A 12,400-nucleotide genomic window follows, 5' to 3' on the forward strand; every position below is an offset into this window, starting at 1 on the left:
CCGATCCCAACTAGTTTGGGACAAAGGCCTATTTGAGTTGAGTTGGTAGGAATGTTGATTTGTAGTTGTTGTTCCTTATCAACCAAGAATTCTGAAAGATGCAGTGAGCCTGGTATCAAAATTAGTCCTCACAGTATATGACCCTCCTAACAATCCAATGGGATTAATTTTTTCAGTTGAATTTGGGTAGTTTTTTTGTACCTATCGTATGTTTTGAGGATGTTTTTTAATCTGCTAATAATTTGAGAAATTTTCCCATGAAAATTTCCACTAGAAATGTTTTTGTTGCAATCCAATCAGGGCAGGCCTAATTTGATCTCTATCATTATTTTTCCTTTATTTTAAAGTCGTGAAATTTTATGGTTTAAACGAGGGACATGATATACCGTTTGGTTGCTGGGTTTTTTTTTTTCCTGGGATTTATGTGGGAGAATATTTAGTGGTCACATCAGCTTTTTCTTGATGACATCGGCAAAATCTTGTCTTGAAAATGGTGGTCTCTCAGTCTCTCTCTACCCTCTCTCTCTACTCATCATAATATCTTTCTCTAATTAATGCTTGTCCCCTCTTTTGTCTCCTACCTTTACCCCACATAAATCCCAGGAAAGAAAAAAACCCGGCAACCAAATAGAGGATAAAATCCCCCACTTTAACGTTATCAGTTAACTTTCAACGGTAAGGAAAAACGTTAGAGGGGGTGTATTTATCCTCAAGTGGTGAACCATTCTCACGGAAAACGTTAAATAGGGGGAGTAGGACCATCTGGGTCTCAATGAGATAGTTTGCAAGATCAACAATCTCAATTACACACACATACCCCATGTAAGGGAACCAATGATCTGATGGTTAGGATTGATCAACAATGGTAGCTAGAGACAAAGCTTTGCATGGTTGCCATGAATATTTGAACGTGTCCACAAAATAGCATAAGAAAAGTACTACATAAAGAGAGGCAAAAGAGTTCTTCATTGGATCAACGTCATTTTTAATTACATTTTAAAATCGGTTGAAAAAGAAAAATAAGTTGTATTTGATGACGCGGATCCAATCATGAGCCCTTTTGAGGCTCTTTATGCAGGGGCTCCCTTGTATCTATCATTCCTCATTCTTTTTTAATTTAAAACGGTACATAAAATGGGAAATTTTATATGATGGGGTGGCCGGTAAATACACTGCCCACAAAAAAGGAAGATGAGCCCCTCCTATTCTGATAAATCGTACCCCAAAATCTTCTCCATAGGATGATCCTAACCCTTTGATTAGTGTTGGTTGTATAACGGCGAGAAGATCTTTGGGGGCACGGCCTATCTAGGGCGATGGATGACCAACGCACCGCTTGTAGGATGATTCGCACCCCTGTCACCTGAATTGACATGTGACGTCAATTCATGTGACAGGTGGTGCTAATCATCCTACAGGGGGTGGGAATTTATCAGCTCCATTTAGATAATCTAAATTTGTTGGCCCAGTTTACTATCTCTGGAGGCATGTGTTTGCACTGAAATACAGGCTCACCTATCACATAAAATCTCGCATTTAGGCTGCATCTGCCTACTTATGTATGCAGATATCATTCCTCAATCCGAAATTTGTTTCCAAGAGGTAAAATGGGACTGTAAAACAAATTTTATGCCCATTTTTACACTTAACAATGGGTGTGTGTGTTTTTAACTCTCATATTACCATTTTCCTTCAAAAGAAACATAGCCTAAGTAAAAAAATTCACCGTACAGACTGAAATTTTCAACAAAATCTATACTCAAATCATTCAAATGAAATTATTTGAATAAAGGGTATTTTTAACATTAATTTATGCTACTGATATTTGCTCTTGATAATTTCACAAACTCACCTTATCTTTTATTGTTTAAGCAGTTGTCCGAAAAAACTACGAGTAGCCAATTACTAAAAACGAAAAGACAAAGTGAGTTCGTGCCAATATCAAACTTTGGTAGTCCAAATATCAGTAGCCTTACTCAATAAAACCCAATAATAAAAGGGTATTTTTAGCTTTCAGTGTCAATACCAAACATGGTAGTCCAAAACCAAAAATACTTAAGGGTATTTCTGAGAACAAATTAACGAAAATCTGAGTGGTTAAAACTTAAAACTTAAAACCTTCAGATGAGACTCTTGAACAAAAATAAGAAGATTTGATTTAACGGTCAGAAAAAAAAATGAATTAAATAAATGAGGGTAGCTAAGAAAAAGATAGGTTTCATTGCTTGGCTTACAAGTTTTTGTGGATGAGGTTGGTGTGGAGAGCTTTTACTCATCTACCTCTTGCAAACAAGCAAATAGTGAAGGACTAAATGGAGCACTGTATGTCACCTTATCCTCTCTCTTTCTCTCCCAATTTTTTCTTTCTGTGTTCTTGAATTCCTCTATTACTCTAAAACCCATATACAGAATCACAACCCACTTTCCTCTTCTGGATTTCTTTTTCATTACTTTTCAGCAAAAACCCATAACCTTTTTGGGTTTTTCTTTTCCATTCCTAAGCATCTTCCCTTTAATTTCAACTTTGTTTCATGCCAAAATAATCCAAAACCCATAATTTGCAGTTTATTTTTGAGCTGTTTGTAGTTGATTAATTCAGCTAAAACAGCATAGAATCTCTAATAATGGCAGGCCTACTTCACTCTATGTCTCTTATCACTAACAAAACTTCAGACCCCACTAGAAAAAACTACTTTTCCTCACAAATTCCAAACCTCCATACCCTTTCTCTCACCAAGGGGTTTTCTAGGGTTTTAGCAGCTACACACACCACCATGGCCCCAAAGGAAACTCTTTTCTCTTTACCCAACTGGAGGAATGGTAAAAGTGATCAAAGAACAAAGGAACTTAGGTTACATGATGCTTTTTTGTACTTGGAGTACATGATAGGCAAAGGCCACAAACCTGATGTAGCTCAATGTGCTCAACTCTTATATGATCTATGCAAGTTTAATAAGATTAGAAAAGCAGTTAGGGTTATGGAGATGTTAGTCAGTTCAGGGTATACCCCAGATGGAGCTTCTTACACTTATTTGGTTAATCAGTTGTGCAAAAGAGGGAATGTTGGTTATGCAATGCAATTGGTAGAGAAAATGGATGAATTTGGGTGCAGACCAACCACTGTTACTTATAATTCTCTTGTTAGAGGTCTATGTGTTCATGGGAATTTGCAACTTAGTTTGCAACTTTTGGATAAGTTGATGCACAAAGGATTGATTCCTAATGTTTTCACATACTCTTTTCTGCTCGAAGCAGCGTATAAAGAGAGAGGGGCCGACGAAGCGATGAGGCTTTTGGATGAGATAATTGTCAAGGGTGGGAGGCCTAATTTGGTTAGTTATAATGTTTTGCTAACTGGGTTGTGCAAGGAGGGTAGAGTGGGAGATGCTATCAGGTTTTTCAGGAGTTTACCATCAAGGGGGTTTAATCCGAATGTTGTGAGTTACAACATTTTATTGAGGAGCTTGTGCTTTGATGGGAGATGGGATGAAGCAGAGGAACTTTTGGCTGAGATGGGGGATAATGATTGTGAGCCTACTCTGATTACTTATAATATCTTGATTGCTTCGCTTGCCGTTCACGGTCGAACTGACCACGCGCTTGAAGTTTTGGAAGAGATGGCGAGGAACCGATTTAAACCCAATGCGGCGAGTTACAACCCGATAATCACACGGTATTGCAAAGAAGGAAAAGTGGACCTTGTGATTAGATGCCTTGACCAAATGATTTTTCGGCATTGTACTCCCAATGAAGGAACCTATAATGCAATTGCTGTTCTTTGTGGAAAGGGGATGGTGCAAGAGGCCTTTTCGATTCTCCAAAGCTTGGGGAATAAGCAAAGTTTCTCAATGCATGAGTTCTACAAGAATGTTGTTTCTAGCTTGTGTAGGAAGGGGAGTACTTTAGCGGCATTTCAGCTTTTGAATGAGATGACAAAGAATGGTTTCACTCCTGATTCATACACTAATTCATCGTTGATCAGAGGTCTTTGTATGGAGGGAATGTTAGATGAAGCAATGGAGATTTTGACAGTGATGGAAGAGAATGGGCACAGGCCGGATATGGACAATTATAACGCTCTTATGCTTGGCTTATGCAAGGCCCAGAGGACTGATATATCATTGAATGTTTTTGAAATGATGCTTGAGAAGGGTTATATGCCTAACGAAACAACGTACACTATTCTAGTGGAAGGAATCGCTCATGAGGAAGAAATAGAACTGGCAGGGGAGGTTCTGAGGGAGTTGTATCAGAGAAATGTCGTGAGTCAGAGTACCATGGAAAGGCTCATGATGCAATATGACTTGACCTTGGCGTAGCACTTTAGCTGATTTTGGGAACATTGAGAAGGAGACTATTGGTACCAAGGCATCTTTACTGACAGGTCCCTGGATTGCTCGTAAATAGCCATTTGGTTCAAGACAAATTTTGACTGTTTAGATCAACGGTTGAATCTAGTTGAGGTTTTGAGAATAGTGAATGGATATTTGGAAGTGCAGCAACATTTGATGGTTATTGTCAACCTCAACCTATCGAATTTTGGTTAAGGAAGAGACTCGAACTTGAATATCATGTAAGCTTACTTCCAATGGTACAATGATTTCTCATTCAATTGTTGATCAATTTTGAGTTGACTGACTTCATCTATACTATTTCTCATATTAGTGTTAATCTATGTAGTTTTATTTTTCAATTTTACTTTGGCCTTGCCCAATCAAGTAATTTGATATAATTTGATTTGGTTGGTCATGTTCAGACTCCAAATCACTTGGTGCAAAAAAAAAAGGTAGAATATCAAGATTGGCATGTAATAATAGTATGAATTCCCTGTTTTATGTTTCTTTATGTAACAGTATCTTATTACTGCATCTGCTAGCTTCAATTTGTTCATCATTCAGTTTTTTATTTGATCATTTTCGGTTTTACTAGCAAGGTTATTACTGAAAAGCAATCAAGGTCAAGATTTGTGGCAAAGTGGTTCAATCATTTTCTTGTGTTTTAGACCGTTTTGGTTAATGTAGTGATCACACTTCTCAGTGATAGAGAATTCTGAAAATTATTCAGTTTGATTTGTTCACTAAAAGTTCCTGATACCAAAGCCTGTTTTTGAAGTGCCCAGATAACAGGGTACTGGAATAATGATTGATCATGGAGTTTGTAGATAGCTATTCATATTCGTACAGTTTCAGAAAATCAGCCAGTAATAGTATTCATATTCGAAACATTAAAGTCTTACCCATTGTAGCTCTTTTTCCGATGGATTAGCTAGTAATAGTATTGAGTCCGACAAGTTGGTTTTGAGAAATATCTGAGATAAGGCTAGATTTTGGGTGAAATATTTGAGAAATATTCCAAAAAAATCATTAAAATATTATAAAATAGAAAAAATATGTAGAACACATTAGTTAAACTTGAAAAGTTTATATTTGGCATTCTTAAATTGATTTTCTAGTGACTCTTAGGTTATCCTCGATTTGTTGTATACAATATCCATTAGACCTTAGTGTTGTTTTATTTTTAGTTATATAAGATGTTTTACATATTATATGCCCCACATCCCCCACCGAAAAAAAAAGCACTAATCTATTCGACATTATAGATGCATGGATCTAGTGTCAAATTCAAGTCTAGTTATTTTTAAGAAGAAAACGAAGAAGAAGATGCCTATTAAAACGAGAAGTAAAAATGTAAATTTACATAGGGAAGAGATTGCCCATATACAAATAATCCCTACTAGCAACCAACCCCCCCCCCCCCCCCCCCCCCCCTCCCCTCTTTCATAATTAATATTTTCCAATCTACATGGATCCTCATTTCTCCTAGTTGCCCACCCAATTACATTTTTGGAATCCTTGTGCAGGGTAAGTGGCACAAGGATGTTCTGATTACCACTTTGGTGCAGAATGTTTACCGGGACGATTCTGACATGGGTGATAGTATGTGGAAACACAGAAATCCAACCAATCCTTGAAGCTGGAATAATAAAATGGCATAGAGAGTGTCAATTATCAAAACTATCGGATGATGGTAGTTGAGACTTGAGAGTTACCAAGATTCAATGGTTCAATCCAATCATGGACAAGTTGAGAGTTACCTGATTTAGGAAGGAACTTCCTTCTCCATCGGGTTCACCGAGGCTCCATCTATCAATTCTTTCACTGATTGGGAAAGCAGCCTTCATTCATAACCCCCAATCCATTCTCCCTAAGTCATTAACAACAAACTCTAAAAATCCACAGGTAGCAAGATAATTGTCTTCAGCCACCACCATGCTTCTCTATCTCATCTAAACTAATACGGGATTTAAATCATCTCCAATTCACAATAAATCATCAATCAGTAGCATGCTTTGCTTTCCATCCAACTTGATCTCAACATGAGTGGCCTGTGCATAGAGTTGTGTTGAAACAGCCAACCACAAGTAAGCACATTCCATGTGCAGGATTTCTGTTGAAAGAGTCCACCACAAGCAACCATATTTCCTATGCATGGATTTCTGTTGAAAAGAGTCCACCACAAGCAATCAACAATATTCCATGTGCATGGATTTCTGTTCAAATAGTTCACCTTAAATGACCATCTTTCCTCTCTCTATAGCTTCCAAACAACACAGACTGAATCCTTTTAGTTGGCATAGACATGCAGAAATCAAATGTTTTACCCACGAACATGTTGATCTTTATCGGGACCACCCATCCTAATTTCTATCAAAATGAGCTGTTTGGGAGAACTACCCTAGTTTTCATCAACCATGGTTTTAAATTTCGGCCGAAACGTTTCGGCTGCGACCGAAACGAAATTTACATTAAGTCGTTTCTTTACAAGATTTTGGCGAAATTTCACCGAAATTCCAAATTTTCGTTTTTAGCCTTTATTACAAAATTTCCACCGAAATTTAAAAAAAGTCTACCGAAATGTTATAATTCCCACTGAAATTTATGAAATATTTATCGAAATAGCCAAAATTTTCACTTAAATCGCCGAAATTTGGGTCGAAATTAAAAATAAAAAACGAAATCATAATCATATTTTTACATGATTTCGGCCCGAAACCGAAACGTTTCGGTCGGTGGTGACCGAAACCGAAATTTAAAACCTTCTCATCAACATATTGCTGTGAATATACCCTCAAGGTTTGAATAAAGAATGAGATGGGTTCTTTATTAGTCACACTGAATTCCCCTTATTGATTTATCCAAGTTTGTCACATCTGCCTCTGAAATTTCCATCAGTCCCTCACCTTCATCAGATGGGGCTCATGTTTCACACAATTTCTAATTCCCTGCAACTAATCCGCTTACAAGAGGCCTCTTGTTTTGCGTCCTGTTTGATGTCTTATCTTGCTCCCTAGATAGGACCTAGTGAGAAGCCTAGGCAATTGGACATGGGACCCTGCTTCCGGAAACTCGAGATGTCATGGATGCTATGTTCACAGCAAGTCGCCTGCATAGATTTCGCAACAAATCACTCTAGGTCCAGTTGCGTCAGTATGGATTTTGAGGTTTAAATCGAGGGTCCAAACAATATACGATCAATTGGGTCACCACAAGCGTCCCAGGCTTCTTGGTTTCTTTTGAGTTTACTAGATGAAAAGGAGAACACTAGCATAGAAGAGTTCATGGCCTACCGTTTGGGAGGGTTTGCTTTAGGATTAAGGCTTGGTGAGGACATGGCAAGGAAGGCCCAGAACTGCCTTCAATGGGGGATTGACAGATGGATGAGGAGAGACCAGGCACATAATTGCTCGCCAAGGTTTAAGTTATCAGATTTGCTATGTGTATTGTGTATTGCACATTTCCTCTGTGTCATCTTTTGTTGCTCGAGATAAACATTGTATTGGATGTTATGATTTATTTATTTATGTTTTATGTTGGATGGGTAGTGTATGTGACAGGTGATAATAGACATTGTATTTTTCCTTTTGAAACTGATAATTGCATTGCAAAAGATAATGAATACAAAGGACGAGCTATCTTATATATATATAAAAAAAAAAGTGTCGTAATACAAGGTGAGACTAAAAACTACGCTGTAGGGAAAGCTTCGCTAATGACCAGTCAAATTTGACCTGATCCTTTGTGAGCCAAAGTATCCACTTCTGAATTGGCTGACCTCTATTGGTGAACAAGATGGGGATTGATAAGAGTACATAGATCTGAGATTTCAGAGATGATCGGTGCAAGCTTTTGAGTCAAGAAACCACCACTTTTGAGTCATCTTCAATAGTACAATCTCTGCAAAAACAGTCGTTAAAATTGCAAAGGCCTATTAGAAGTGCTCTGGCCTCCTCCAAACGCCTCCTCGTTTGAGTTCGTTACTCCACACTACGCAAATAGCACTTGAGAGTTCTACCTTCGTGGCCCCTAAAGATACCCGAACTCCGACAGGGCGGAGTTTCCTTTAGAGCCACCAATGAAATTCAGCTTTATTGTATTACTTAGAGGTGGGTATCATTTATGGGAGGCTCTATCTTTTGCTTTCTTCTCCCAAATGATCGACTTCCAATGGAGAAGGAAAACACTTTAGGGGATTACCCCAATGACCGTCGTCTCTGTAGACCAAGTGAGGAGATTAAATTTAAACTTCGTAATGATTTACCCTAGGGATTTGCTTTTGTAATGGAAGATCCGATTGTTCTGTTCTAACCAAATATGCCACAACACCGCATACGATACTAGTTTTCACACGATCTTATCGTTGCTTCCAAAAGGTCTGTGATTCCATCCGAGTACAATGGATTTTAGAGAAAACTAGAACTTCCAAGCCATGCCAAACAGTGATAAGATTGTCTCCAAAATTTTGGAAAAAATAGGGCAACGGATGAAGAGATGCTCATTAGACTCCGCCACCTTTAAGCAAAAGAATGCATTTGCTCACAATGTGGAGGTTCCTTCGCTTGAGACGATCACAAGTATTGACTCTCTTTTTTACCATAGTCCGGCCAAAGTTTAGACTAAACCGTTGAGTTAGAGGGAGTATCTAATAAGTAGGAGAATAGGGATTTGGCTGAAAATATTCCTTCGGTTAGGAATCCAAATTCTTCTATCGGCTTCATGACAAGGTAGGCATACCGTATACCCTGTCCAAAAGATCAAGCATCATTATAAGATTATTAGTTTCACAATCTTTCAGGTCATCTCCTAAATCTAATATTAGAATCTCCTAAATCTAATATTCCAAACAATTTTCCCATCCACGTCATTCAAAAAAAAAAAAACAATTTTTCCATCCCCACTTCTCTGATACATGTTTTTAGTGCTCGACTTTCTAATTGTGGCTAAGAGAAATAGGTTCGGAAAAGCATGCCACAAAAGGGACTCACCTAGTCAAACATCTTCCCAAAATCAATTTCGCTACCAACCCATCCCAAAATATTGAGCTCAAATAAGTTCATTTACAAAATGGGCCGTCATGCTTCTGAACCTTTACCTAGTAGTGAGTCCCCCTTTACCTAGTAGTGACTCCCTACTCTCCCAATCCCCTCATCCTACCCCATATTTTTCCCCGGTGATTTTGTGCCGTAGAGCTTCTTTTTCTTCACCAAATTTCCAAATATATTTCCCAAATAGAGCTTTGTTCCTTTCCTTTAGATTGCCGATGTCAATTTCACCTCTTCTTTTGGGCTTGCACACCTCATTCTGTTTCTTCTTCCAAGTGAAAACCACGATATGTGTCAATATTAGCCTATGCATGAATCCATGATGATCACGGGTGATTCCAGCAGCTTCTTGAGCTGAGATTTCGGTTTGTTCATGGGGGTTACCCCATTGCATTGTTAAATATTGGTTGGCTCCTTGTCTGTGCATCTACTCTATGATCCAAAGAAGAGCTGCCATTACTATCCCCACAACTGATATTTCCTGTCCACTTTAGAAGAGTAATAGCTATTCATTCAAAATCAGAAGCAGATTTCTATATTCCAGTAGCGGTGGCACTTTGTTGATGGCAACGATCACGCTTAGCTAGGATTTATCATTTCTCTTCATTCTCTTTGGGCTGATGTTAGGTACCTTACCAATATGCCAAAAGTTCTAGAGCTGACGGAACGCGTTAGGCAAGGCCCTTTAAACCTGTCCCATACCAGGCTGGGTCCCACCTAGTCCCATACCTAGGCTAGTCCCCACTCAGGACCCTAACAGTTGATATCAATCTACCTTCTCCGACTTTTGACTTTTCGGGCACAGTTCTGATAAACGAGCCCACCCCAAAACACAGCTCTGAAATGGGTTCATATATACCAAAGGGAGGCCACAGATTGCACATGCATTTTCCCAAGTGAGCACCAACCTTCACTACAAGTTTGCTGATAGCAACCTCCATGTACTTATGAGCAAACACCCATTGAGAATACCTGTTGCACCATTCTTCTTCCAAATGTGAAACATCATCTCCCTCTTCCAATAATCTCCGAAATTATGGCTGCTTGACATTCTGAAATTCTCAGTTCATTCCTGAGTTACCTGGTTTGCTCAATTACATCCTGTGTTGTGAAACGTTATTGCCTCAAGCTGGTTCTCAATCCTATTTGTGATAATTCACCAAAACTAGCGAATTACAAACCCCACATGCAAGCACTGTCACACTCACACCCTCTTCATATCTGCTGCTATGGGATCCAAATTAGAACCCACTTCAACACAAGTGAGGAACTGGCTCTCTTGCAACTCTGAAAGATTGGATCTTGGTTCGCACTTTATGGCATTTCCACTGTCAAACAAATCCAATCCCGAAAAGGATTGTTCATGGAACTACTTTAGGAACTCTTCGGAGGCCTTATTAGTATTAGTTGAGAAACGCAGGTCTCCCCAATTCTATACAATATTCCAAAAGAGTTATGAAAGAACAGGCCAACTGCTTGTAATAGGCCAGTAAGCTCTAGAGCTGATAACCTGCTTGGAATCTGCCTGATTCCAAGCCTACTCAAACACTCTGACATAACCAAAATGATAATTCAAACCGTCCCTCTCGGTCGTCCCCTTGAAGACAGGTCATCTTTTTTAACCCTTCACTGCCTACCAAAGCATCTTTCATTAACAGTTTCAAACAATAGTAGCTTTTACCTTTTCTTTTATGAAGAATTTTGGTATGGTATCAAGGTGGTCACCATTGATATTTGATCCAACGGCAGCAACCTTTTTAAGAGAGCTTTCTTTGGGTCTCAAATGGGTCTGAATGACCCATTTGCAAACCTTAAAACATGAACTAAGATATTCAGGAAGGGTCCTCTGTTACCTGGTTCACTAGTTCATTTAGTTCTTCAGGTCAAGTTGAAACTTTCATATGGAACCAATTCGAGGCTCTTTGGTCTGGTTCTGCAAAGATTTTTATGGTTTTTGAATTGGAGGCGGATTGACTTTTTTGTTTGGCGGCAATTTCAGGAGGATTTACCTCGATGGATAGGATGACAGTGGAACGCTTCAAGAAATTTTGGTTTTTTTTGGTTCTTTGCCCGGGTATCATACGATGTAAACTCCTGGTCCCGACCTGATGTAATATTCGTATGATTTATAATATAATACGTCACTTTTAAAAAAAATTCGAGGCTCTTTGGTTCTCCAATTCGGTACTCGCTTAGCGGTGCAACTCGGGTCAAATTTTGGGGATTCGGGTTGAGCTTTTTACCATAAAATTGGGTCGGGTTCGGGTTGATTCCAATTCATTTTTTAGCTAAAGCTCAACCTGACCCGACAAAAATTGCACCCGTAGTTGTTATGGGATGCTCGCTTAGGAAAAATATAAGAGCTCAAGAGTATCAGCAGGGCTCACTTGTTCACTGATCTAAACCATTTATCTATCAGGCCTTGCAATGGATGGATCTTTCACCAAAATCCATTTTAATTGGATGATTCTAAAGCCTGGTTTGTGCTGGATTTTGAGAATTGATTTTGAATAATTGAGTAAAATAATCAGTTTGACTCAAGATCCAGTACGAACCGGGCCTAAGCCTCAATTGAGGTGGTCAACTGTTGGTACCATATCAAATCGGGTCAACCCTACACAACCCAACCTGAATTGGAAATCGGGTTGGGTCGGGTTGAGGAAATTGCAAATAAGGTTGGATCGGGTCGAACCCAGCTGGGTTGGAAATTGGGTTGGGTCGGGTCGGGTTGGAAAAATGGGCTCCTCGGGTTGGCCTCAACCTGACCCAACCCAAGTTGCACCCCTACCTAAAAGTGACGTGCCGGGTTTCGTGTCTTGATTGTCTGTAGGTAAAATGTTGTGGAAACTTACTTGATCTAGAAACTATATTGGAAACCAAATAAAGGATTTTGCTGATGTGACACCAATAATCCAAGCAAAGCCCCTAAGCCATCCCGGCTTTTTTTGCAACCATTTGGCTGCCATTACTAAATCTGTTAGTCACAATTATGGCATTAAAATTTTGAGCAAGACCATGAAA

At 39.0% G+C, this 12,400-nt stretch overlaps 1 protein-coding gene across 2 annotated transcripts; it reads left to right on the forward strand.

Annotated features, from left to right (window-relative positions):
* Window positions 1-2,224: 2,224 nt before the first annotated feature.
* Window positions 2,225-11,526, forward strand: LOC143884729 (Pentatricopeptide repeat (PPR) superfamily protein). Of its 2 annotated transcripts, none has more exons than XM_077388474.1 (2): window positions 2,225-4,573; window positions 11,379-11,526. In XM_077388474.1, the coding sequence occupies exon 1, from the start codon at window positions 2,625-2,627 to the stop codon at window positions 4,317-4,319; it is 1,695 nt and encodes a 564-aa protein (XP_077244589.1). In that variant the 5' UTR covers window positions 2,225-2,624; the 3' UTR covers window positions 4,320-4,573; window positions 11,379-11,526. The 2 variants fall into 2 exon arrangements, with proteins under 2 accessions (XP_077244589.1, XP_077244590.1); XM_077388475.1 differs by lacking the exon at window positions 11,379-11,526 and adding an exon at window positions 7,356-7,927.
* The last annotated feature ends 874 nt before the right edge of the window (window positions 11,527-12,400 follow it).

Source organism: Tasmannia lanceolata, unplaced genomic scaffold (assembly GCF_043159265.1).
Source record: "Tasmannia lanceolata isolate RefF3 unplaced genomic scaffold, GAP_Taslan_0.1 ptg000008l, whole genome shotgun sequence".
Classification (NCBI taxonomy): Eukaryota; Viridiplantae; Streptophyta; class Magnoliopsida; order Canellales; family Winteraceae; genus Tasmannia; species Tasmannia lanceolata.

Excerpts from the sequence above, each read along its gene's own strand:
- LOC143884729 (XM_077388474.1), top strand. The coding sequence starts at position 2,625 with ATGGCAGGCCTACTTCACTCTATGTCTCTTATCACTAACAAAACTTCA.